A 22,980-nucleotide genomic window follows, 5' to 3' on the forward strand; every position below is an offset into this window, starting at 1 on the left:
GGGTGATCATAATCTCATCCTAAAAGACTTAGACTTGAGGTGACCAAGTAGTTGCAGCAAGGTTGTCAAGTGGATGGAACTCTTTACGCTCGAATATCCAAAAATGACTTCATTAATTGTATTTCGCATGGCATTAAAAACTCACCTTTTTGCTGAATTGATCCCTATTACTTTTGTTATTTTTCGTCTTACTTTTTAATTCCTTTCTTTCAAGCTGTTTTTAGCTTAGTAAGACTTGATACATTTTAGCATGTGGTGTATGCAGTATATGTATGTAACACATTTTTGGAATACGCCACTGGCAAGCAAAATGTTCACTAGTCTTGAGATGAGCTGTGTTACCAAAGAAACACTTAAGCTGAGGAACGTAGTGTTACATGTTTCAGTTGGCATTGGTATTTTTTGCAAGAAGAGAATAACCCTACTAATATGCTCTATGTGATAGAGGTGAACCTGCAAGAGAGCTTTACACACATCAACGTTGATGTACTTGCTTGTGCAGTAGTGAGTCTATGTATGGGATACTAGTTCAGAGGCCATCAATTCTGTGGAAGAAGGAGGCCAGTGAATGTTCACTGAGCTGATTGCCTATGCGTTTCAAATGTCTCATTGTTGGGGTTCTCTTCTCCAATAATGCAAAATTTGATGTGAGCCTTCTACCTCTCTTGCAAGCTAGTTTATAGTCTTTCAGTTGGATATTGCAAGCTGTGTAGTGTGTAGATACACAGCGATTATTACAATGTATCTATAGGGTCCTTTCCCATGCTTCAATAGTCACAGGCCCTATGTGTACCCTATTTTACCTTCGTTGTGTTTTGATGTTTGAAAATTAGATATGGGGGTTGGTCATGTTGAATGCAGTCTTACCTTGATTTTGCAGTGGTTGAGGATCTCTGTTTGGGATGCCATGGCTTGATTATCAGAATATAGAAGCCAGTGGGATTATGTGTCAAGTAGGACATAAGGGCAGTGTGTGTCAGTGAACTACGGGCCTTCTCTATGCAGCAATGGCGTTTAAAATGTATGATGTGGAGTTCAGACATCACAGACAACACAAAATCCAGAAGGTGACCATGTGATAGTTGAATTCTAAGCTATTCTTCCATCACTGGCTCCCATCAATTTGCCTTGTGCATACTTGCATAAGCAATAGTCTAGACCCTTCCTCTAGGGAACCATCTACCATCGTTCCAATACATTATTACAATGTTGACACTTTAGGCATGCAATCCAACCTGCCAAACTGCAACATAACCTGTAATATTTACGTGATGTGCCTTATTTATCAAGCACATTAAGCTTTTCTAATTGAAGATGTAGTTTGATGCACATTTTCATGGCCACTTCGACTTTGAAACTGTGAACCGTCAATGCATGTGTTTGTGTAATCTGTGGGTATGTGCCGAATGCTGCTGTGCTGTAAAACTCATTAAATTGCCTGTTGCAGTGCACAGGTAATTCAATGTGCACTGTAGTTTGAAAATTGCTGCCAGCTGCATCATTTATTTATTTTTTACAAAGATCAATATCATCAGACAAACATCCAAAATCTATACATGGAATATTGCCACTCATATATCTTGGAGAAAGAAAAGAGGCACATTAAAGACTAAGTGCATGAAGGGAATTTCGGATTTATTGTATGAGTTAATGTTTCAAACCAAAAATGATTTAAGTGTTTAGAGAATATGTATTAATTACTGACGAAATTCGCTAGTTCTGAAAACATGTCGGGATACTGTCCCTCTGGGGTTTGAAACAAGCAGCTCTCCAGCTCCTGTGGACAATGGCTCCCAACGATTCCTCACCATTACCTAGGCTGGCAAGTGGTGAGGGGAGTCAAAGATTACAGGCCCTCACTCTATGTTTCATGGGCACCATCAAAATAGCAAGTATGATACCCATTACAGCTGTATAATAACCATTAGGACAGCTCCTGAATCAGCATCTTGATATGATATGATATGATATAGGATATGATATGGCATTTATAACGCACCTATACACAAGTGTTTCAAGGCGTGATGCAGCAAGGGAGGGGAACAAAGGGAGGATAGACAACGATCCTAATAGGCCAGGTGTCATTCAGATCACTTGGTCACTGTCTGGTCACTGTCTGGTCCCTGAGTCTCGTGAAAAGAGAATGCCTGTTCTCGGTGGCTCTACTAGGACAATCTATGCAGGCTCTCCTGCTTGAGCAACCAGCCATGGGATGGGGGAGGTTATCGGAGACAGCTCCCATCTCCGGCCTACCCTTTTCTGCCTGTTGGTTGCCCCATTCAGGCATCAACAGCAACTGCCAGGTAATCCACAATGCCCTAACACTCATTGTCAGTGGTTGCATGCAGTCTAGAAACCATTAAGGTGTAGGCACTATGTTCCCTATAGTTGTTTATCATAGTGCAACCAGTGTATTGACATCATTAGACTGCAGAATGCAATGAAGCTCAAATCTAGGTGAATGAAGAATACAGCCAGTGCATGAACACCAGGTACCTGTGCAGAGTAGCCATCACTTTATTCCAGGTTCTTGGGGAATATTAATTTCCACTATATTAATTTACAGGTGAACTTAGAATGTAGCCATTGCACTGAATTAAGGTAAACACATAATAAACTCAGAATAGTCTTGGAAGTCTGAGCCAATTGCAGAATTGCCTCAAGACTAGGGATAATATCTCTCCAGCTCTGAAATCTCTTCACTGGCTCCCTGTGGCTGCAAGGATCCACTGCAATATACTCTGCATCATCCACAAGGCTTTCTGGTGCCTGGGACCACTCTACCCCTAACATTCTCTTCCAAAATATCTTCCTTCTAGGGCTCTCCGCTCATCCACCTCCAACTCTCTGAGGGTGAGATGCTTCTCCACGCAGAGAGTTGGGGGCAGATCTATCTCCTCAGCTGGGCACTCCCTCTGAAACAGCCTCCCTGCCTCTCTCAAACTTGAGCAGCAGCACCTCCGGTTGCCGAAGCAATTCAAGACTTTCCTTTTTGCTTCCGCTTTCTCTCTTCCTCTCCCCCTGCTGATGCATCTGACTGCTCCGTGCACTGGTCATCTGGTCACCCTCTGAACTCGGGCCCAGGCACCTGCATGTCTAGTTGCCCTCGTACTGCCTCCGGGCACCTCAGTACTTAGGGGTCTGTATCTGCAACCCTACAGTCCCTTCTCTCTGCACTTATGAGCCGCCCGCTGGCTGCACTTGTGAGTTAACTGCACTTCCCACTTCCCCCGGCACTTCTTCCCTTCCCTCTTCCCTGCACTTGTGCGATCTGAATGACACAAGACCTAGTAATATCATTAGTTTGTCCTCTCTTTGTTTCACCCTCCTTGTCTTGTCGTGCCTAGAAACACTTGTGTACAGGCGCATTATAAATGCCATATCATATCATATCATCTAACATGGATACTGAATCTAAGCAACATGAAGAATGTTAGTCAAAGTTTGCATATGCAAAACCTGGAGTGCAGTCAGATGTTTAAACAAGAAGAATGTTGAAGGGAATATTTGCACTGATCCTTGGATCAAGTAGAACGCAACCGCTAAACTATCGTAAATTGACGTAGAGTTCCGTCATCATATTTACCCTAGGGCACTGTTTAGAATGTAGACAATGCATTCTAAACTAGCCAAAGGCAAGGACACAGCCCTGCATCCACTGGCCATGGTGCACCACATGAAGACACTTTGCACAACACCTATACCATAAGAATGCAAGTACTGTTCACAACAAAAATTCGATAAGTAGCTGCACACATAATTTCTCTCGCATACCCCTCTAGACCACTTATCTCCAGCCATCCACATGCCAGCTTCGACATGGGTGGCTTGCAGGGACTTAGCCACCCCTCATATGATCATACTGGCCAATATGCTAATACGCATACTAGCACCTCCTGGAATTGCTTCCCATATCCGGACTCCCGTTTTCCTCCAAGGGCGTTCAACCTACAGAGCGTTGTGACCATACTAATGGTGAAAGGTGCTATACAAATGGCACATTACATTACTACCAGTTGCTAAACAATGTTTTCGGGATTTGTAGAACAGTAAGAACAGTACATTTTTTTAAAAATGGGGATCTCCTGAAACCTAAGAAAAAGGCATTGACCAACACATGTTTTCTTACAAGTAATATAAATAAAAAATCACACCTGTTTCAGAAATGACGACATGATAAGAATCCTCTGGTTTGGTTGATGCCTGTGTTTTTCCAACTGTGGTGGTGGGATAGGACTCTGAAAAACATGTAAGGATAGATAGACTGTAAGACAAGTGTGCCAACTCCTCTACTTCAAACATCAGGATGCATCTGTTTTCTAGCTCTCCTCTCAGTGCCTGGACGACACTTAGTGGACATGAACTGATTCTAGAGGATATTGCAGTGATGTCGGGGGTGCATCTGGGATGAAAACCAAGAAAAAACACTATTTGAAAACTTGTGATGGAAAACAAATCACTGAGCACGAATCGCTCTCCATGGGATTTCCGGGTCAAAGAAAAAAACAACATGGATGTGGCCTGTGCCCCATGCCTGTTAGTCACATCAATGAATCATGGAGTTATTGTGTCTCTGGTGCTGGGAGGTCGTGTTTCTTACCATATTCTGGCTCTGCTCGGTCTCCTAGCGCTTTCTCTAGGACACTCTCTGTTGAATAAAGTGTTTGCAAGTGCAAGGACATGTTAGACTTAAAAAGCAGATGTCTTCATGTACTTTTTAGAAACCACATACATGTAAGCAGAAGCAAAGCATCACAGGAGAGACGTTTTAAGGCCGCAGTGAACAGGTAGGTAAGACGCAGCAGCGCCTGTGGATGAGTTAGTAAATGCCGCACAGAAATCCTAAATAGACAGATACTAATGGCTCCAATGGCTCTATAAATGGCAATGCCGGTGCCGATTAGATAGCACTATCCACAAGGAGAGTGTTAGTGACATGCTTTAGGCCCCGTTTGATAACACGCTAAATTCAGTTAACCCATCGCAACTTAAATCTATGAACGGAGTTAAGCAGTTCCAGGACCCCAGCTTTTACTTCGTGATCTGAACAGTAACACTCATTACAAAGGTCCAGACATGTAAAAGAAACAAGCATACGTGAAATCAGCTCATGCGAAACCCACTGTTTAGTTATAGTTGGGTCGGGTATGATTGATTCCTTGCAATCATTAGAATTGTGGGCAACACACTTTTGGTTTCATAAATACATTTAGCAGAAATTAAACTTTGATTTTCAATCTATTGGGTGGTCAATTGGAAAGTAAAACGATTGAAACATTTAAGTATGAAGATATATTTTGAAAGCATGTATTGACAAGAATAAATATGAGTTTGAAAATTACACATTCATTTCGTTACAGACCGAATCATTACTATTTAATTTATTTTAAAAAAGTGAGCAGCATTTCTGACAAGTGAAATTGTTTAATTGAGATATTTTATGCAATGCTTTATTTGTTGTACTTTAAACAGACTTCATGTGTTGAGGGCTGTGTTTTGGGAATTGGAAGGTAGACATGATTTTGTTTGATTTGGGACTTTTTGTGCCAGGAAGAGTCATATTTAGTCAATTAATATAGATCCTTTTGCTTGCAACTTGCGATTATTGAGATGGTATTGTTTATTTTGCTAAGCTTTTCTTTGTAAGCTTTAGTACATTTAAACCTCAAGTTGTAAAATGTATAACCTACAACCCCATTTAGTATTTCTTCGAATATGGAGCGAAGGAGCCAATTGAAAGAACTTCCAATTCCTCTAAACAGATTCAGGTCGCTGGCAGAATGTCTCCAACTAATGCCCCCTTCCAATGTATTGTTTGGCTGGCTTCTTGAACACAGTAACACGAGACGGGTAATACTTATTTGCAACATCTTTTGTGAGTTTTGCATGCATTTGAAGTTAGAGTAAAAGGAGCTGGAACTATTGCCCACTTAAGCAATAGGCTGTGAGCAGGGGGGCATTACCACTTCAGGTAATACACCGGGCCCTTATTTACAGGCCCAAGCCTCCTCATTGGCTGAGAGGCTGCCAACGGGTACTAATTAATATTATACCTACTTGAAAGCGTTCTTCTTGAACAGTTTGCTGAGTATGGCTCCCCTGGAAATCCACTAGCAACTGTTTTCCTTTCTGAATTCTGCATCCTCCTACTGTGATATTATGGCAGAGGATTATGGAATTCATAATCAACTGTTGTGACATCAGAGGAGGGGATACAGCATTTTCCCTGCCAGCTATCTTCTTTTTTCCTTTTGAAATTGTGATGTTACACCAGACGGAACTTGACATTTTAATATTGCATACTTGCTGTCCCCGGCCACGCGTTGCTGTGGCTCTGTTTGGTTAAATTGAAAAGAAAGAAAAGAGAAAGCGCATGTTTCTAATATGTTTAATTTGACAATGCTTGTGGGGAATTTTTAATGGCTCTGGCGGTTCTCCAAGTTGAGGCAGTTTAATTTTCCCGGCGGTGCAACACATTCCTTTCGTTTCCCCATGAAATTTCAGAGCCTTGCAATAAGGATACACTTCAGTCATGGTGCTGATGAAACATGCCGGCTCAAACTATAATGATCAGCTGGGTTCTACCGGAATGCAAGATGATTGTAATTGCCTGATAGCTGAGCACACAGTCATGTTTGACGCTGATCTGCTGTTTCTCGTTGACATCTTTCAGCAACTCTCAGCCTGTCGCGTTTATTCTATTGAGAACAAATCAGATCTGAAGCTGCAGAACGCGATCGCCGTGCTCGCAACCATGCTTCCTAAAGTCTGGCTGCACGTCGCTCGGCTGCTTCCTCGGCACGTATTTGAGCCATTCCATTCTGGAAACATTGAAATGGAATCGTAAAATAGCGTGTGTTGCTTTTACGTTCAACAGATGGCGCTGTTTTTAAGAAAAAGTATGTTTTTACTATCTATGTATAGTAGTTATATAAAAACAGGCGCCTATTCGAAAGCAACGTTGAGTCAAAATTTCAAAGCAATCGGTGAAGACCTTTTGGAGATTTAGGATTTTGTACAAACAAACATTTACATTTTTATTTATATAGATAGTCCTTTCAAGCCTTCACTCGACATCCCCTGTATTGCAAGTGCATAAGGAACAGTACATCAGTGGAAAAGTGATGCAAAGGGGCAAGCGGGGCGGGGGGCAAAACTCAGTTTACAATTATAGATGGGCAGGTTTCAACTATGGGTTCAAAACAACCCTGGAGTTCTAAGTGGCATCATAGACAACTGGAGAGTCATTCTCCTTGTCAGATGTCCTTCCCAACCCCCTAGTGGAACCAGTAGGTCAAAGCTGCATTTCTGGATATGGAAGTGAGTGCTGAGACCATCAAGGAATGACTCCTCCCTAACACCTGGGTCCACTCACACTCCCCACCTAACCTGAAATTGGGCAATCTGCTTCCCCTTGGTTACTCCCTTAGTTGCTTGTAGATCTCTTTCTTCACATGTCCCTGCCCTCGCCTGTTGTTCGCTCCCCACTCCTGTGTATCTCTGATTCCCCCTCTGTGCACTTCAACCTAAGCATTGGAAAGTGCTCCGTTGCTTCCGCAAGTTAGGCTCACGCTAAAAGAAAACGCTAACATAATAATAATGGAGGGATGCACGAGTGTCTGGGTACTATGTTTACACAACATAAACAGCTCCAAAACGTGCTATACACCTTTGATGAGACACTAACAAAACTCTGTAAACGTTTTTCTTGACTGCCATTGGGTGTTCAAAACATATCCTTGAGAAGAGCATTTTCACAATGTACTGTGCAAAACAATACAACTAATTTTCAATGACAATGCTATACTGGTCCTGATATACGAACATGTTCTTATATAGTAAAGTCCCATTGAAAAGGCTTTTGAAAATCAGGCCCACTGTTTATTAATGCCAGGGTTTACCCAAGCGCTTTTTTTGTGTTTTTAAATAATGCATCTGAATGAAGGAGTGTTGTGTCCATGTTCATTGTTTAAAGGCCTGTAAAGAATGTTAAGTTGTTTGCTGCTCTTCCTACCTCACTGTCAAAGAATACTGAAAAGCAATGTTTGCCCATCACTCGACTATATAGAAATGTCGATAGGTAATTGTAGAGATGCTCGCCTTACGGTAAACAGGATTCTTTATAAAACAAGCAGATCCCGGTCAGGTTGGATTTGGTCCATAGGTCTGATATCACTGGATCAATATGGAAGCCGCCACATAATAAAGAGGTTGCAAAGCAGGCCGGGACCTGAAGCCAACATCTAATGACCATTTTCGCGAAAGGGGAGATAAAGCAGTGTCTGATGAGTTATTGATTTCTAATAAGACACATGTGTCTGAGAATATTCCAGAGCATTAGAGTGGGTTTTGCACATTGATGCTTTTTCCCATAGATGACGTGCATGTGTCCTACTGTTAAGTGATGCACTGTAAGGTGGATGCACAATGCATTTATTTTCATGTGCACAGAAGGCACTGATGAACACGTGCCAGGAAAGTGAGCAACCAGTGGACTCAATATGGCTGCCCAAATGTGCCATATTTATTTATATTTATTTATTTAAATTGAATAGTGTGCAGCGGCCCTGCGGCATCGTGGTGCTGTTACAGAATACTTGCTTGGTACATGCATACTTAAGAATGGCAACAGTGCAGACAATCATGAATAGATGCATGTTAATTGGTTACAGGGGAACAGCATAACATGATTGAAAGAGAGGGCATGTTACAGGTAGGTGAGGATTAGTTGAACTATTTAGTTTTCAGCTTTTTGTGGAACAAGGTGTAGGATCTTTCATTTCTGAGTGTAGTCATATCTCATGGGTTATATCCTATTGTCCATCTGTTTGGTAGTTGTAGAATCATCAGTTAGAAGGGAATTAATTGATGTTAAATGTTAAATGTTAAAGGTATTTGTACCATGCACTGAAACCAACAGAGTTGGTCCTCAGGCGCTCTGGCGGATATGCAAACGAGAAGGTGGGATGGGTTAGTAGGTGAAGCGGGAATAGGATAGTGAAAGGAGTGGTGTTCTGTTGGCAGCTTCAACTCGGTATACACCGGATGCTGAGCTTTGGTGCGAGTATCGCATCGATGTCAGTCCTCGTGTGCTGTTGGTGCAGCTTAGGTGTTGTTGCGGTGATGTGAAGTACGTGCGGGTTGTTGCGCGGATCAGAGTAGGGTGCACACACTGCTTTCACCGAAGGCGAGTCAGGTGGTGGAATAAATGAGATTGACCACTGATCGACTGTTAGCGATTGTGGGTGCTTTTAGGGGTAATGTAATGAAAGCGTCACCTTGCTGGTAAATAATGGTAGCAGGCCTTTAAAATTTGCATGTTGAAAAGGATCTGTGGATTTGCATGTATGTAGAGAGGGTGCATGCTAATATTTTTGATCATGTTCAAACATGGTAGAGAAAAGTCTCATAATTGGAAACCATTTCCGGTTTTGTCACAATTAGTTCCAAGTTTAAGTTTTCTGTAAAAATTGTTTCTGGGGCCATACAATTCTGTATTTTATCGCTTGATACTTTCTGTACTTACAAATAGGATTCCGGCTTCGTTTGTCTACCTGTCGAGGTGGATATCAATGTAAAATGATCCCCAAAATACAACTAAATGATACTGGAGAGTAATTTGTGTGTGTGTGTGTGTGTGTGTGTACATTATCAGACATGAATACATTGCAGAAGTTCCCACCTGGAATAAACTTGCAGATAAAGTTGTGTTTCATGTTGCACCTATCATCATTCCACTGATATAAGTATGGGCCTCCGATCCCAGGGTTTGCCGTTGGTTGATGATACATTACGACACAGGCTTCACTTCCACAAGAGGGTTCATCAATGTACCAGTTTCTAAAAGAACAGACACAAGTAAAACATACCCTAAACTTAGTTATTTTGATGATATAATACATAGGCAAGTAACATGGCAACACAGTGTCGGGGGGATTACTGCTAGCAAACATAAAACCAGACATTGCTCACATGTATTGTATTTACCAATATTTGCACATTGGGATATCCTCCCTTTTGGCCTGTCTAGAAGGGGGTATGCAAGGAAGGTCAGTGAGGTACAACGAGTGCTGATAAACCACTGTGAGTTGTCCTGTTGTGCAACCGGATGCAGTGGCTGAGTAATATGGTCAGCAAAGTAAGTGGTCTATGTTGTCATCCCGATCACTGGTTCGATATGTCCTACTGATTTGGGGCCAGATTCTACTTTTGGAAGTGGACCGTCCCCCATTAATGTCCCAGCTTTCCCCAGGGGAAGTGGTTCCCAGTTTCATGGGTCAACATGCTCCTTCCAAGGCCGCCCTGCTCCGTGGAGCAGTGCTGGATGTTTGGGCATCCCTTCTCACACCCTAGCCTGCTGTGTTATACTCCTGATGTGTGAAGAACAGAGGTGGGAGGAATCAGTAAAGCCAGTGAACATCTCTACGTGCCACTGAAGAGAGTGTTGGTGAAGTATTTTGCATCTCACTGGTAGAAAGCAACATTGATAATAACATGGCATCGAACATTGCAAACCTGTTCGTCTTCATGGTAAGTGATATTGTATACAATGTCTTCCCTCTCATGGGTTTATTCACTGTCACAAATATGATAACATTTTACCAATCTTTGTGTACAATGTTTGCCTGTTTCTTGACAAATTCTACTTTTGCAAATTCAAGCAATTGGCTAATTCTGAAGAAAGCAGAGAAACACTACCTGAACCCGGAACTGCTTCCATCGGTCCATTCGTAGAGGTCGGGGCAAGAATTTGTTGAGGACTGAGCTTTTTCATTTCTCCAGAGACCAATCCAGAAATCTCCATCAGAAATCCCGGAGCCTGGCCTCGTGAGGTTCTGGAGCAAGCCTTTTATAAGTGTCTGTTCTGCTTCACTTTCAAGACTTAAGAGAACACCATTGTCCATTTCACATGCTTGCCGCGCTTCTTCAAATCGCACACGGCTCGCAATGTCCTGGAAGTAGGCGATCTGGTAGCAGGGATCGTGATAGCTTCCTAAACACACCTTTTGGCCTAAAATACAGAAGCATATTTCAAAAGAAAACGTGTTTAAGAGAATAGTTTAACCTCGGGCATTGCAAATACAGGCATATGGATAGCATCTATGCTGAAAATCTTGTCTCTTGAGTAACTGTACATATTCAATCTGATATATAGGCAACATAATATCAAGGATATTTTGTGCAAGTCAGAGTTATATAGAATATAAAAGCTACATGTTGCACCGGTATTTATTTCAAGTCTCGAAAATGACATCTGAAACAATGGATTCCTGACATTTAATAGCATTTATTTGTGAGTCATGTACTCAACGGCTAGTGGCATATTGGCATATAGAAACACTTGTGTACAGGCGCGTTATAAATGCCATATCATATCATGTCCTATCTCTGAACAAGTGGTCATTCTTTTATCAGGAGCTCTTTATTGTGGGTTTTAATGACCTAACGCCACTACCACCAGTCATACAGACCCCCATGAGCCTTTGAGTGCTTAGGGCATTCATATTAACATAACTACGTTTGGATCATTAAATGGCCAGGAAGCACTGCTAAATGCCTGAGACATCCAGCAACGTGGGGCTGGTTATGTATGCCTCACACCTTTAGTATTGGGCTGCTCTGGGGGAAAGTCATGCCAGTCCATTGCTTGGCATGAGACAACACTTGCATGCAAACAAAACATTATTGCAGTTCAGTAAGGAACTCAACACCTTATTCTTTAGTCAGTACCTATGTGCACGTAGGCTTCTTCTGCTTCCAACTCCCGCGCCAACCCAATGGCTTGAACATTCCATGCCACACATTGTAGTCCATTCCCTCATCGCATATGTTGCCCTCAGTGTCATGTGCAGTCTGTTGCTTCCTGGCTATGGTTGTGCTTTATGAAACCCCAAATGGCAATACAAGGTTCACCTTAAGACCCTGAAAGTTACAATAGTATGTAGGTTTGGAAGGACATTGCTAAAGGTATAGACAGCCCTTTCCATCAGAATATACCCTACATGGAGAACCCGCAACATGTCCAAAAGTCACCAAGCATTTAAACTGCAGATGGACTGCTCTCGGAGTTAAGGGTTCGGAGTTGTCCACAACAATTACGGGATTGTTTGTAACAGGCCTCTACTATAACTATAACTAGGTGGCAACATGGGACTTTTTATGGGTGCGATTAATCCTGATACACACAGAAGTGTAGGTCAGGATGGGGCACAACATTATAGCTATTGAGATTTTTCTCAGCCACTCTCAGTTACCCACTTCCAAAAACATGTTAATCAGGCAGCTCCTTGGGAGTTAGATGTGATCACACAAAAATTGCAGAATTCTGTAAGCAAATAACACCCAGCAATAGTGTCTGTTCTCTTAAGTAGGCATTCAAATATAGCATGGCTAACTTCAAACCACAGCTGTTTATTACATATTCAAAAACGTATTAGGCCCTAGAAAGGATGTTCAATAGATAACTTGGTTCTAAGGGATAAGCAAACCACCGACCACCTGATCTAGCAGGACAGAATGAATATCACCATTGATATTGGTCATTCCGACAAGACCTTGTGTGAGACGTAAAAATCCAAAAATCATGCCCACACCTACAGCGATTGAACATGTGGGACATGCATCAGTGGACCAATCAGAGATCACAGTTCTCTGGGGAGGGTCAGTAGCCAGATAAAAGTTTGAGCTCCCTTCTTGGTTCGCTGTGCATTGTGTTTGTTGTTAGGGAGAATTCTCATAAATGGCTAATTTCCCTTAGTCCCTCAGCAGCTTTGCTGGATTTCTGGCATTTATTTTTTCACCTGGCAAGAGTGTGAGCCTTTTTCCCACTCTTACATGTGTTTTGCTGTGTGTGCTTTTACCATTTGTGTGATCTTGGGCTCTGGAGCCTCACCTACTCCATGACCATATTTTTTTGTGTGTTTGTTACACAGCACCTTCAGTGAAGTGACACAGGGTTGTCGTTTAAACTTCCCACTGACTCCATTTTTGTGGGACTACTGTCTCCCAGAAACATGTAAAGTTGCCATTAATTTTATGTAGTCTCTTTAAACTACAGACCCAGTACACCCCATTTTACATGGAGTGTTGGAAAGGGTTAATTCTTATCCCTTTTTTCTGTTTCTTTTGGAGCACTGTTTCGCTCCTTGTCATCAAGACTTGGCTGGTGGCAGTGGTAACTACCCTCATTTTTCTACCGTGGTTATCTTATATAACCCTGGTATTGTGATAGGCAGCCTTGAACATGTAACTAAGTAACTAAGCTTTGTACTGTAACAAGTGCCACAATGTCCTCGGGCTGTTGTGCGCTATATAAATATGAATAAAACAAAACAAAAAAACCTGCTTGAACAAATATATTTTATTTGAACTCCGGCTGGGTTTATTCGCCATTTATTTTTGTTAAAGTCTTTCTCGTGTTTAACTCTGCGTGCCAAACCAGGTTTGGTCCTTTGTTCACTGTCTTTTCGTGGGCTTCTGCACAGAAGCTCTCCTTAAAGCGCCTGAAAGTCTGGGTAGGCAGGAAGTGAGGGTGGGGTCTTAGGACCTCTGCCATGGGTTCCTTTGGTAAACCAAGTCACATTCCTGTTTAATTGGCTGGGTAACTGTCCTTGTCAGGACAGCCACCCTGCTGTGTGATTGACATCCAGGCTGTGTGAATGGGGGAAAACTGCATAAAAAACAGGTCTCTGGGACTGGAAAGGTAGAGTCGCCACTGGAACAAAAGAACCGATGAGGAGCTGACGGAAGAGGGCCCCTACCATGACTGAACCGCCCGGTGAAGCCCTGCTGCAGGTCTGAATACTCAAACTCCAACAACAGAAGATCCTCCAGGAATCTTCTTCACTTGAGATGGTGGGACCAGCCAGTTCGGCCAAACTTGAAGCCAGGACCCCTCCTCTGGTTGGATTCGCTGTACATAGCTACAGTGGGCCGTATAGCCAGGTTGGTCGGACCCTGCTTGGGTTTTACGGAGCACACCTGTTATTTGTTGCTTTGGTCTTCTGCTGATTTCTTCCCTGGGTGGTGCAGGACCCTCCAGTCTTCCTACTTCGTGTCAGTCCAACAGTCACTTCAGGAACCGTGAGCCTGCTGGAACTACCAGGAACGTCTGCCTCAGCTACAGCTTCCTCTCCATTTTAAGGTACTGTGCAAATCTCGTTGTTCGTTTCGTTCAGCCGCGGTGAAAGTGTTTGAAATCTTTCTCCAATCCGAGGGCTTGTCCTTCTCTTCTCTTTGAACTATTTTTTCTTCCAACCAACCTCGTCCGGAAATCGTGGCACGAACTTTACCACAAACTACCCTGAACCGTGTGATCTTGAGCAAAATATTTGTGTCCTATTGACTTTGGCCCTAAGCCTTTTCTACCTGATTCTATCACTCTAGTTCCTCTTGCTCAATTGCCCTGAGTACTTACCTGTTGGTGTGGTTCAATTTCTATCAACTTTGTCTTTCCCTCCCTTTTTAACTTCTCGAGTGCCATTTTGCTCCCACTTCATTTTGTGAGCTTAACTTGTCTGGAACTTATTGGGAGTGGTGCGGTACATTAAGAGTGTGATTTCTAAGCTGCTTTACTTTAGTGAGATGTTATAAAACTGATGTGTAAATAAATGTATATTCTTTTACTCAGAAACCTTGAGTCAGTGTTTGTTTGAATCATAGTAATCGCTGTCCTTTGTGTAACTATTCATACTGCTCACTTGCTCTTGAGATAAGTCTGGCTGCTCAGCCATCGCTACCACTTTACTGTGTAATACGGGCTTGTACCAAAGGTGAATTTGTACTGTCACTTGTAGTCTTAATTGTGTTTAATGTTCCCAAAGGGTACTGCGTATAATTCTGCCTAACACTTGTCTGTTAGAAGAGGGGATAGGCAGATCCACAGGGGTAAAGAGCAGGAGGGCATGGGTTATAGCCACTAAGAGGACGTCTTTGACATTTCATTATTTGTGTAATGATGTATTGTGTATTGTGCTTTGTTTGTGAAGTTCTTTAAAGTCTGACACCCCCTTTGATAAACAGATTATGAAGCATTTTCTTGAATTCCTATTGCTTAAAATGGTAATCAGGTGTTAAAACACCTTGTAAAGTACTTTGTGATTGTTTTATGTTGTAATACCTTTCCCTAAAGCGTTCTACCTTCTACCCAACAACTACAAAACATTTAAAAAACACACCCTTTCTGAAATCTCGTTGTGAACCAAATCGCCACTGTGAATGTGATGAATGTGTTTTGTTTTTACCCCATTCACCTTTAGCCCATTCTCATACACCACCCGCACAATAGCAAAAGGTAAACCAGCTTTGGAAGCCTAAGTACTATACACCCCATTAAGGGCATCAGAAGGAGGAAAAGGAGGGGGCAGATGCACGGCAGGAGAAGGGGTATGATGGACAGGAGGTAACAAATGAGTGGCAGGAGGACTAGGGACAGCAGAAGCTAGAATACAGGTGGAAGCGGAGCACAAGGATGGCATAGTTGCTGGGCGGAGGTGGCATAGGCTTATATATCTTATGCTGATGTCCCTTACTGTGGCAGAGGCCCAGCAGTCAGATGAGGGGAAGCATGAACAGATTGTGTACCAACGCATTTTGGTCTGGGCTAACCTGGGTGTAACAGTACTTCCCCATTCTGTGGCAGAGGAGTTAGAAATTGTGTGCAAGTTCTTAAGGAAGTGCAGCCGTGGAACTAGATTGCACATTATGCATTAGGCATAAACTCAAATTTGAAGGGAGCATAAACGGATGTTTCATGTATATGTACTACATGGCACAACAGCCATCTTGTTAACCTCCTCTATTGGTGTAGAGTAATCAACTGCTAGATCATCTGGAGATGAAAGTGATTTGGCTCCATGAAAAAGAGCATGATAGCATGAGAACGAGCAGCCAACCATAGACATCAGCATTGGCTGTAGCTATCAAGCCCATGTTGCTTAGTTTGCCTCCTCACTCCACTGTGGTGGAACAGCATAGCTGTGCTTCAATGTGTGAGCAGCTGTTGTGATCACCTGTTTTGGCACGCGGGCAGTCATGGCCTTCATAATGGTGAGGTAGCGATCAGCAGGGGGATCTCGAAGTCAATGCCATAGAAAGTGCTCTCGAGACTCATCTATGTGCCCATCCCCCCAACTTCCCCCACTTACTTAAGCAAGGTTGGAAAGACTGACAGGCATTGAATATTTATACATTAACTAGGCACCACTCATGGTTGCTCCTACCTCTGACCAGTCACTACCTGAAACCCTGTGACCTAGCACCATCCACAGTCGCTCCGCCTTCACCCACTCTGTGTATCTTCTCACTTCTGGTACATCTTCACAATTGCCCTCGCCACAACATTGGAAATCTCTACTGAAAAACATCAAAAATACTAAACACTTTTTCATTCTAAACAACCTTCCAACTCTATCTTATATGTTTGGAAGAGCTCATTCACTTTCCCAGCACATTCTTGCCCTTTTTGATCCCTGTCCCCGACTGTCACTGTCCATATTTTTGCTGGTATCTATCTCCCTTTTAATACTCCTTTTTGTTTCCTAATTAGTGTATTCCCAGTCTCCAACCATGTTCTACTATTTACCATTATTAGTGAAAACCTGAGAAAAAATACTGTGCAGGGCCTCATTACGAGTTGGGCGGTATTCTGACGGTAAATCCACTGCAATATGCCTAACTGAATTACTGTTACCGCCACTTGGTCTGGCTGAATTACTGCCGGAAAAAGTGGCGGTGGCGGAATTAATACCCATTTTGATAGAGGCCAATGGACTGTATGGGGCATTTTTGGCTGACTACCACCAGCAGAATTATTGCCACTGTAATTTCACAGATTTTGGCGATTATCGGTGGAAAGTAAGAAGCTTTACCTCCAGCATAATGGTGGAGGTAAATCCCCCCACTCCAGGCCATACTTGGAGTATTTTTTCCACCACCGTCATACTTGTAATGAGGCCCACATGTATGTAACTTTCACACGTAGCACAGAGAGAACTCAAACAATTCTTCTCTAGGCGACACTCAGATAGTGGGGAGAACTCAAATAAATATCATTTTGGGGAATGGCAGGTAGTAGTGAGAACTATAAATATTCACATTGGGTTACTATCAGATGGAGGGGTACTCAAGAAAAATTCTCAAGTAGGTGGATCTCAGATAGTGGGGAAAACTCTCAAAAGTCATAAGGATTCATTTGACAGGACGGGGGAGAGCACACAAAGTTATCTTTCAGGTAATTCTCAGGTTGTGGGCATTATTCGGTTAGCACGGAGAATACAATCTTTCTGATGTAAGCAGCTTTTATTTAGTGGGGGAACTAACAAAAAATCTTTAGTGGTGTGGCTCTCCAGTAGTGTAAAGAACACAAAACATTCTCATGTGGGAAGATCTCAGACCTGTCAAGAGGTATCTCTCTCTCTCTCTCTCTCTCTCTCTCTCTCTCTCTCTCTCTCTCTCTCTCTCTCTCTCTCTCTCTCTCTTTTAAAATGGCAGGAGAGGTAACTTGGAAGCAGGACCTAAGCATAAAGGAATCGTAGCAGAAATGTTAACTACATCTCATCATGTTATAATAGTCACACATCACCAGCACCATCAGTCAATTAAGAGATATGTCCCTTTCAAAACCACAAGCTTCACAAAACCAACCCAGTACATGTTTTGGTGCGTGATTGGAACCAGACAAAAAGTATTTTTCATTGGAGCTGTAATGGTAATGTCAAGCTTCCTTTACATAGTCTTCCTCAATGCAGTGCTTGTTCTTTATAATGAAGGTTACATTTTCAACATAGGGCACTGCAAGCCTACTCATGTGCTCATATTCAATAGCCCTTGGCATCACTAAAACCTCTGTCAGATGACACTTGCATGGGGAGGTTTAGGGACTGTATGGCGGCTCTCAGATGTGATGCTGGTCCACAGCACCACATAGTGACCCACTACTGCAGTGGATCATCATCCCTTTTGGTATAAAATGCATCAAGCAGCTACACATCCACCATCTGAGCATTTAAAGGATGGCTGTATGTTGTTTTATTAGGGAATGGAAGGTAAACTTGAAGTCAATTCTCGGTGGATTATCTTAATTTTCAAGAGAACTTTCTGATGCTGGGAAAGATCTAGTGCCTGCCTCGGTGCATAAAGTACCTCACCATACAACTCTGCTACCACCTCCTGTGAAAAGCAATCTAGACTATGAACTTGCTAGTTGTGATGAACTATACTCATGAACTGAAAGGAATCAGGTGTTTCAACAAATAATTGTGTCAAAAAGTTAATATAACACATTACTGCCAGATTTTCCGTGAGCAAACACACTCTCTTAAACAGCGGGTGATCAGGAACGTCAACAGGGCCTTTTAACACTTTCAGTTGAAAGAGGCTTCAAGGGGGGCCCCAGCAACTGCCCCCAGGTTGCCAGCCAGCTGTCTTACAACACAGAAATATATACCTTTCTATATTACTTTAGTTCTTGGAATTTTAAAATTTTAAATGTGCCCTTTGCAGCGCTTGCCTTACAAGCTGTGTTTGGTGGAGCCTTTCTGGCTGTCACTTCATTCGGGGTATGGAGAAGTTGTATCACCTCGTTGCCTTTTTAACAACGGTTCCTCCACATCAACCACTTACTGACAAAGAAGAATTTAGAGCGTGTCAGTGGCCATTTTGTGTTACAAATCTTTGTTGGCTGGCCATCTTGTGAGAATCTATGGTTATCAACCCACAGCTGTATTTCTTTGTCTCCATTATAATGTTTGCACCCCATGGCTGCCTCAAACCTTTTTCCCCCTCTAAGCAAGAGGGGCCCTCAAACATCATGTTGAAATTTGCGCCTCAGACATCTTCAGCTGTGTCTGCCGGTAATATTCTTGTCCATACTCATACAACTATATCACACTAATTATAGTACCACTGAGTAATACCGGCACGGCTGCAGCCGGAGTCATTTTTTTTCCGGCGCCCGGGAATGGACAATTACCGGGGCAACACAGCCTTGGTGGACCCGGTAATTGCCCATTCCCAGGCTCTGGAAAATATTAGTCCCCATTCCCATTTGAGTCCCATTGGACTCAATGGGAATGTGGAGGCTGGATGCACCGGCACCATTGATGAATGGTGCCGGTGCATCCGGCGAGGTCTGCTCACAGGTGCCGGTATGCCCGCCAGGTCAGACTCGGTGGGTGGTAAGGCATCCGCCAGCAGAACTCATAGTTTGCCGATCCGGTAACAACAGTACTGGCAAGCTTACCAGTACCGTTGTTTCCAGACCAGCAACCTGATAATGAGGCCCAATGTTTATCCAATACTATGAAAATAATAATCCACACTGACACAAACATACATATAATTCCTCACATTTGTAGAAACAAATAATACAATGTAAATGAGATGAATTATATGTATGTTTTTGTGTGGATTCTGTTGTTCATACTATTGGATAAACATTGACTTTGATTCACAAAAAAAATTCTAAGAATTTGTATTTTCACCTTCACATCGAACAACTATTTGGTCTGGCCGCAAAAATGATGGTTCACTGAATTATAGGCACTGCATGTAATTTCCTCCTGCCTCAATAGAATTCTAAGACTTCCCAACATAAGTAACACATATTTGGTCAGACTACAAACGCAGAATGCACTCTGTTGCCTAAAATGTATTCTAGAGATTTTGAATTCAAGTATTTGGTACAGACACAAAAAGATGACACACTGGGCCTCATTACAAGTATGCCGGTCCGGAAATAATGGTGCTGGTATATCCGTACCGGCACCTTTTTCTGGACCAGCATAGTCCGAGTCACGATGCCGGTAACACAGGAATCGAAAATTACCCACTGCATCAGGCAGCACAGTTGCCAGTATCTGCGGAGACACGCAGCAGCCATGCCTGAGATACCGGCATGGTGTAAGTAAGTGCACCTCCCGAGCTGCACGGACACGCATTCACCAGGATGGACATACCAGTAGTGGAGGTTTTGTGGTCAACTGTGCCTGGCTCCAATATGCGCAGACAGGGGTTGGAGTTTTTAAGAGTATGTCCATTTGGAACGGGCCAGATGTAGTAGTACTGCCTTTTGGTGCTGTGCATTTGGGATATATCAGTGCTCCTACTTTGTTCAGTGTTCTGCAAAAATTGGTTCAGGCAGTGATGGTGATTCTTCCAAGTGACACGGTTATTTTTTCTGAAATGCCACCTAGGGTAGCATGGGACAATTGTAATGTTTTTGTCCCCAGCAAAATGGTGCAAGGTGTTTGGTTAACAAAAGCATGTCTGTTTTCTTGTTTAAAGCTGGGATGTTGTCTTATAATAATGAGAATATTGATTCTGTCAATGTTCATTATTTCAAAGCAGATGGCATTTCTGTATCCATACTGGCAAATGCCATTTTATTTTGAAATATAAGGAATGCTTTAAAGAGGATAATATAAAGAAATCTGGAGGAAAATAATTGAAAAAAACTAAAAGATACATAATGAAAGGTGTTTCTTTAGAAGCAACTTTTAAAAAAAAACATCAAAGAGGAAATGGAATACCCTGGTTGTAATTTTTGTCCCCACCCTCACAGTTGCAGTAGTCTGCCGATCGCACATGCCACATCCGGGGCTTTCGATGTTGGTAGGCATGGAAATAGGACTGTGGAGGTTAGGGGATTGGTCAGTAGGTTTTCCTGGGTGTGGTGTGCAAGGAAAGACTGTGGCAGAAGGTCTACTTGCTGAGAGGAGTGCAGTTGGCTATGGCTATGGCTGTGTCTTTCAGGAGGCAGAGTGTATGGATTTTGCAGGACTCCTGGATACATTGGTTGGAAATGCATGCAGAACACTGTGGAGTGGCTGCACATCTTGAATTCCATCATGTGGATGTGCACTGGTATGGAGTGCGTGAAATTAGGTTGCCAAATTTGGTTCCTCTTTGTGCTACTTTGGTGACGCTCCATCATCCAGACATTATTATCATTCATTGTGGAGCGTACAGTTTAGGACATGTTACTGGAATCTCACTGCAGTTTGCGATGAAGGAAGCACTTTGGAAAGTCATGGACATGTTTCCAAACTCGCAAGTATTTTTTTCTCGCATTGCGCAGAGACATACCTGGCTGCGCACTTCTTTATTTGGCCCGCAAATGGAGAAAGCAAGGCCCCATCTAAACAAGGCTGTTTGTGCCTTTTTGAGAAATGTTGGTATGTCGTCCTTCCATAATGAAAACATTACATTTCGTAGCACAAATACCTTTTGCAGAGATGGAGTCCATCTTACTAATGCTGGTAAACAGCTTTTTTGGTGAAATATTCAAAATGCATTGCAACCCTTTTTGCAAGTGTTGGAAGCATTTTTCTAATAGACAAACACCACAAAAAGGCTCTTTTCAGAGCCACCACTTTCTCCTGGAAAAGAGTGAAATGTTTTTGAAAGTGCCAACCCCTACATTTTTTGAAAGTCTGCGGACTACCGCGCTGTCCACAGACTTTTCAGAATGGACAGGGCCCTGCACCATTTAATTGGCACTTCTATTTTTAAACTGAGAAAGGTGGCTCTGAAAAGAACCTTTTTTGTGTTTTTTGTTTTGTATTTATTTTTGTTTTTTAGACATGACACATAAGGAAAGGAAGGGAAGGGAGGGTAGGGAAGGGGCACCAACCACAGGGATAAGAAAGGGCAAGTGGAGAGAGGTAGATGTGGGGTAGGCCTCACTTGGGTAGGTGGCACTCTTTCTCATGCTCCCGGACCGAAGCCTCAAAAGTACACTGAAAATGTTCCCCCCTGCAGAGTACCGCATCACAGAACATGCACAATACAGTGACCCTCGAAAGGTAAGGGTCTACTGTGCCGCGTATGGCCTGCGAGGCTGGTTCAGTTATGTGCTGCCCCACAGGAGTGTCTCTTGTGGTGAAAGGAGCGGATACTGAGGATGTTGTAGAGGAACTCAACCTACAACTTTGTTCAAAGGGGACAACCCTCTGAACTGCCGCCTTGTGGTTGGACCTCATGTTTTGCCGCAGGGAGGTGGTCCCGTAGCTGTACAGACCCGGTTTGCCATGTCTGAGCACCATTTTGCACTCAGTGCAGGTCACCTTGTCTGCACGTGCCTTGGGTACCCCTCCAACGGTGAAGAGCCTCCACACACAAGACTCACATTGGCTAGCAGTAGTAAGGACTTCCACTACCTCATCCTCGTCTTCCTCTTCATCCCTCTCTACATCTCCACGCCTGTTACCTCTCTCGAGGCCCTTGGGAAGGTGGGGTGGTGGAGAGGGTGGGGTGGTGCTGAGGCAGAGGCAGCTGTAGTGGAAGAAGCCATGGTTGCCATTTGGACTAATCCTCCAAAAGTAAAGTAGCACAGCAGAACACTGCAGGCGCAGCTCAGCAGCAAATCCAATGTAGGAAACCAGCAATTTGGAGCAATACTCTCTCTGGTAGCCAAAAACATAATGAGGAGCAGCTCTAGGGTGTGGCCTTTTATATGGATGCTGGGGAGAACTCTGCGGACAGCTGCTTGCTCCGTGGACACTTCGAACACTAAAGAGAGCTCAAAAAGCTCCAAAAAGTGTCTCGATAGCCAGGGGCATTGTCTGGGTTCTGTGCAAGGGTGAAGTCTTACAGTGAAAAACCTTGGATTGCTCAAAAAAGCACTTTTTCGGTTTCCGGGGGCCCTGACACTACCCGCGGACATGGGCCTACGCTGAGCGTGGGTGCGGTCACATGGTGACATTGCTGATGTTAGTGAATGGGACAGGTGTCCGTAGGACACCTATTGCGCGGGATCGGTTGTACGCATGTGTATAGGTGTTCTACGCACAGGGTTGGGCTCCCCGGACTAATTAGAAGTGCGACACACATGCAGCAGACTATTCAGGACAGGCGCAATGTTTGCAGGACCCCAAAAGTGGGATGCACATGCATACAGGTGTCCTCCAGACAAGGGTAAGGTCCAGAACTAATCAAAGGTGTGTCACAACTTTGCGGACATGCGGAGAGGCTTGGTGTTCT

At 43.2% G+C, this 22,980-nt stretch overlaps 1 protein-coding gene across 5 annotated transcripts in view; it reads right to left on the reverse strand.

Annotated features, from left to right (window-relative positions):
• Positions 1–22,980, reverse strand: part of CHODL (chondrolectin) — a 381,063-nt gene that overhangs the window by 157,639 nt on the left and 200,444 nt on the right. For 3 of the 5 annotated variants that reach the window (XM_069636400.1, XM_069636398.1, XM_069636397.1), the window contains exons 2-5: positions 10,699–11,011; positions 9,683–9,840; positions 4,601–4,648; positions 4,155–4,238 (exon numbers count right to left, since the gene is read on the reverse strand). In XM_069636400.1, the coding sequence (XP_069492501.1) occupies positions 4,155–4,238; positions 4,601–4,648; positions 9,683–9,840; positions 10,699–11,011 (603 nt within the window). The remainder of the gene's footprint in view (positions 1–4,154; positions 4,239–4,600; positions 4,649–9,682; positions 9,841–10,698; positions 11,012–22,980) is intronic. The other 2 variants (XM_069636401.1, XM_069636399.1) reach the window with 1 other exon arrangement.

This window comes from Ambystoma mexicanum, chromosome 7p (assembly GCF_040938575.1).
Source record: "Ambystoma mexicanum isolate Mex_15411 chromosome 7p, UKY_AmexF1_1, whole genome shotgun sequence".
Lineage (NCBI taxonomy): Eukaryota > Metazoa > Chordata > Amphibia > Caudata > Ambystomatidae > Ambystoma > Ambystoma mexicanum.